General features: G+C 37.2%; 1 protein-coding gene across 1 annotated transcript in view; it reads right to left on the bottom strand.

Moving 5' to 3' along the window:
• The window catches only part of LOC106940521 (single-minded homolog 1), a 16,369-nt gene extending 12,861 nt beyond the window's left edge, over positions 1-3,508 (bottom strand). The window contains exons 1-2 of the mRNA XM_015023280.1: positions 3,291-3,508; positions 2,616-3,092 (exon numbers count right to left, since the gene is read on the bottom strand). Of these exons, the coding sequence (XP_014878766.1) occupies positions 2,616-2,790 (175 nt within the window). The 5' untranslated portion in view covers positions 2,791-3,092; positions 3,291-3,508. The remainder of the gene's footprint in view (positions 1-2,615; positions 3,093-3,290) is intronic.
• Positions 3,509-4,530: the final 1,022 nt, after the last annotated feature.

Raw genomic sequence — 4,530 nt, 5'->3', positions numbered from 1 at the left:
TATCAGAAATCAAACTGTATGTTATGGTGGCAAAATAAATAGTTAAATGGGACCTACAGTTCTGTGAGTCGCTGATTATACAAATACTGTATAATATACGGTAAATACTGTATAATCCGGAACTGCAGCACTGCAAACCCATGTGAAATTTACAGTGAAGTCAAGAAAGCCTGCAGGAGTAAAGTCAGCCTGATTGTCTTTCAACTAGCTTTGTTTTTATATATGTATGAATCTAAACACGCAACAATTACGTTTTCTGAAACGAAACAGATCTCAGATGAAGTAAGGCCTGGAAAGTGAATGCGCTGCAGCGCTGCGCATTGAGATGTAAATCCCGATCTGCAGAGTAAACAAGCTGCGTGCCCCGGACACAGTGCTCCACTGCACGCCGTGTACCAGCTAGAATGTACTGAAGGCTTGGAGAATAATCCAGCAAAATAAATAAATAAATAATAAAATAATAATAATAATAATAATAATAATAATAATAATAATAATAATAATAATAATAAAAACTAGCACCGACTAAACACACACAGAGAGCGGGAGAAACAACACTTGAAAGAGAAATAAATAATAAAGTCTTTATAAAGCAGCTCAGTAGCATAATAATAATAATAATAATAATAATAATAATAATAATAATAATAATAATAATAATAATAATAATAACAAAACTCAAGACTAGAAATAATTTCTGACTTGCTGCAAAGGAGTTAAAAAAATGCTTAAACAGTTAGGCTCATTTGTGGACTCACCTGAATTCATCAACACATTATAGGCATTATAAGAATAATCTGTTGACACTAAAGCTCTTCTAAGGATGGTGTTTGACGCTATCAATGATTTAGGTACAAAAAAAACCAAACAAACAAAAAAAAAAACAAAGTTAAAAATGACTGAATAAAATTGGCGTAGCTTCACAACTACTAACATAAATCTACAAATCAATAAATAAACAAATAAATAAATCAACCCAACAAAATGCAAGACTCTAGAAAAAGGAGGGAGGAAGAATATAGCGTATCAACATTATATTTAATATTTTTGTTTCAAGAGACGCAAATACACGCAAATACTTTAAAATAAGAAATGGCATGCTACACAATAACATTATATAACAATATTAATAACATAATTATGAACTTATGGCAAAATAAATGTCAGGGTCCGCACATGGGATGAATAAGCGCTCCAAGCAGCCGCCTGTCAGATGGTAGCAGCAGTATGAGAAGCAGAAAATCACTCTGGATATGGACGATTTCATGGTGAAATGGAGGAGAAAACATTCTTCCACTTTAAGCCTTTACTAGAAAAGTTTCAAGAAAGAAACCTCACCTAAATGCTATTAAGATCAACGATGAAGAAATAATTTCTCTTTCTGAAATAATGACTTGATTATTTATTTATTTACTCACTTATTTGTATGTATCATTTTACTTTTTAATTGACTTTCACCTAATCAAACAGTTGTGTAAGTAAAAAAATTAACAACAAATGAACAAGAACAATAAATGCATTCATTATTTTTAACCGTATGAATTTAGACGAACTCGGTCAACCAAACATGGGTGGCTGTAGACTAATTTAACAGCGACACCTCTTAAAACAAGCTAACAAAGTTCATTAAGGGCATTTAAATTATGTTTCTGCCTTTTTTTTCTGTACCGTTGTGCAAGTTAGACTGGGAAGTGAGATGGTGTGAGAGCTGCGCACCACTTTAAAACAGTAGAGCTCATTTAACGAAGGACTGAGGGCTAACTATTGAAAGCTGTGCAAGTAGCCCAGCGCTGCCACACAACAAGCAGCAGCACACAAAAAATGCAGTGAGGGACTCGAATCCCTCACTGCATTTTTACTGCATTGTTTAACCCTGCAGAACAAGCTTGTTCTGCAGCAGTACACAGCATGACTGTAATGGGGTAGCTCCAAATAACAGAAGGGTAAGATTACCCTCATCAGCATGTTTAAACAACTATAGTCCAGATAGACATGCACTATGCTCCAGGATCATAACATCAGATTACCTCTAATAATTTTGCCAATCAATAGAACGCACATTTCCTGCAGAAGCCAATCTTTATATTTCAACATAAAGGGCTATATAGTGCCGCTATCATGCCAAGGTTTTCTTTGTGTTCATCTTCTTGGTTCATTATCGACAATTTCATTGCTACAAGGCTCTATGTGTTCATGGATCACACGTGTAGATCACATAATATCAATGGCCCCATGAACGTCACGCAGGACGGGGGCTCATTTCTTATTTTTTCTGATCGGCTTAGTGATTGGGGCCCTACTCCCCCCCCCCCCCCCCCCCCCCCACACACACACACACATATTTATATATATATATAATAACTGACCACCTTTTAGGAGCTTTGTCAACTTTTAGCATGCTTCCACTCTTTTAACGATTTATCTTTGGTAATGAGCTCCAATTCTGAGGTTTGAAGGTATACTGTCCAATAAAATATATTTTACAAAGTTTTGTACTGGTGTACTAAAAACAGTAGCAATAGTTGCATAATGGGAAGAAATATTTATTTGGATAATGGCCACTTTTGTTTGCTCTGTGGTGTTTTGCGTGGAAGTATCGCAGCCAGGCCTCTTACCCTCAGGAAACACGGTTCTCATCTTCAGGTAGCTGGTTGTCAGGCGGATGATTGAGGCTTTATCCAGTTGGGAGGTGATGGCAGAAGGAAGCGGCAGCAGCTTGGCCAGTTCGTAAAACTCACTGTTTTCCTTCTCCCGACGCGTCCGGGCCGCATTTTTGGATTTTTCCTTCATGTTGGCGGTGTGTTCCGGTCCGGTGCGGCCCTCTCCCTTCTAAGTCGATTTGCGCTTACCCATGTCCTGCTCTGGAAGCGATATCTCCCCCGTTCTCGGCCTAAACCCCACAGCAGACGGCGCGCGGAGCTCTCTTTACGTTTACAGGTGTTCCTGATAGTTCACGACCCATGAGACCAAAGTACTTCTTACGTCCCTTCTATTGAGGGATTATTCATTATTTGGTGACACCGAAGAACTCAACGCACACTGAGATCCATCACACCTGGTGCGAAACTTGCATGAACAACTGAGGAAAATGCCTACAGGAGGAAGAAAAAAAAGAAGAAAAAATAAATAAATAAAATTCATTAACAAATTAAATGTGTTTTCCGGCTATCTTAATACAAGAACATAAACACATTGAGCCGCAACTGAAATAGAGGTAAGCATGAGATTACAACCTAACGGCCGACTGAATTGAATAATATCCCAGACTACAGTGAAAATATTTTCCTTACCTCAATGCAGACTTTATGGCTAGCTTCTACTGGAGGGCCTGCTGGAGCCGTTGGAGTCCGCACGCAACCTCCATCTAGCACAAAGCTCCTGGTAGGATTCTGTGATCAGAAGCGCAGCTACAGTTTCTTTTGAGACAGTGGGAGACACGCCCTCTGAAAACAACATAGATGGTATTGGACAATTGCTTACGCTCAGCGATTGTCTATTGGTTATTCTTTAAAACACCTCGTGGTTCAAGGTGAAAAAGTGAAAACCGAAATTGGCCACTTGGTTCTCTTACTTTTAAAAAAAATACAGTTCATTTATTTTCAGTCACGTTTATTTCTTTAGGGCACTCAACATTTTGACCATTATTTCGTGAACTAGCGACTATGATTATTGACGCTAGTTCACTTCTTAAAGAAGTTATCTGATATATCTGTCTCAAGAGTTGTTTTTTTAAATACACACATTATCTATAAAACATTCTTTATAAACTGCTTCCAGCAGTAACAGTTATACTATATCTAGTTCACACAAGGTTTTTTGTTATATGTGTGTGTGTGTATATATATATATATCGTTTTCAATATATTACCTTAAAAATTAACTGTAAATTAGCCATATATTTTAGAAAACTTTTCTTTTCCAATGCAAAAAGAACGATGGTAGTGTTAATATTCTCACAACGTCGTCGCTCTCTTCGCGCTCGCACGCACCTGTGTGTGCGTTTGAGTGTCGGAGAATCTCGGTAATGTGCTCCAGCTTTATTTGGAACAAAATCACCCAGATCGCTGGAGGTTCAGCTTCAAAAGTAATTTCAGTTTCTCATATATATAGTAATCATGTCGCATACTGGGAAACAAATGACTGAAGAAAAAAACTCCAGTGCACAAATTAATTCTCTGTGCACTTAGGACGGACAAGTACGCAGCCACTGAACGACAATTCCTTAACCGAATAAAAATAAAAACGGGGAAATAAAAATAACAAAATGTTTACAATTATTATTGTGATTTAGTTAGATTTGGTTACAGCTTATTTATAAAGACAGGCCCTACTGAGTGGTAGGGGGCCAGATTAAAACCAGCCCTACACCAGTTCCCAACCTTCTTTGACTTTTGTGCCACCTGATCCAATTTGTATCCCATCAGTCAAATGTGTTGATTTTCCAAAAGTAGAATTAAATTAAAATTATTTAATTTAATCTGCTTCCCCTGAACATTTAATTGTCAGACAATTTATTTTCAACTCAAATTA

This window comes from Poecilia latipinna, unplaced genomic scaffold, assembly GCF_001443285.1.
Source record: "Poecilia latipinna isolate Pla-1442-1.1 unplaced genomic scaffold, P_latipinna-1.0 Scaffold3262, whole genome shotgun sequence".
Lineage (NCBI taxonomy): Eukaryota > Metazoa > Chordata > Actinopteri > Cyprinodontiformes > Poeciliidae > Poecilia > Poecilia latipinna.
This window is presented reverse-complemented; position numbering and strand designations above follow the sequence as displayed.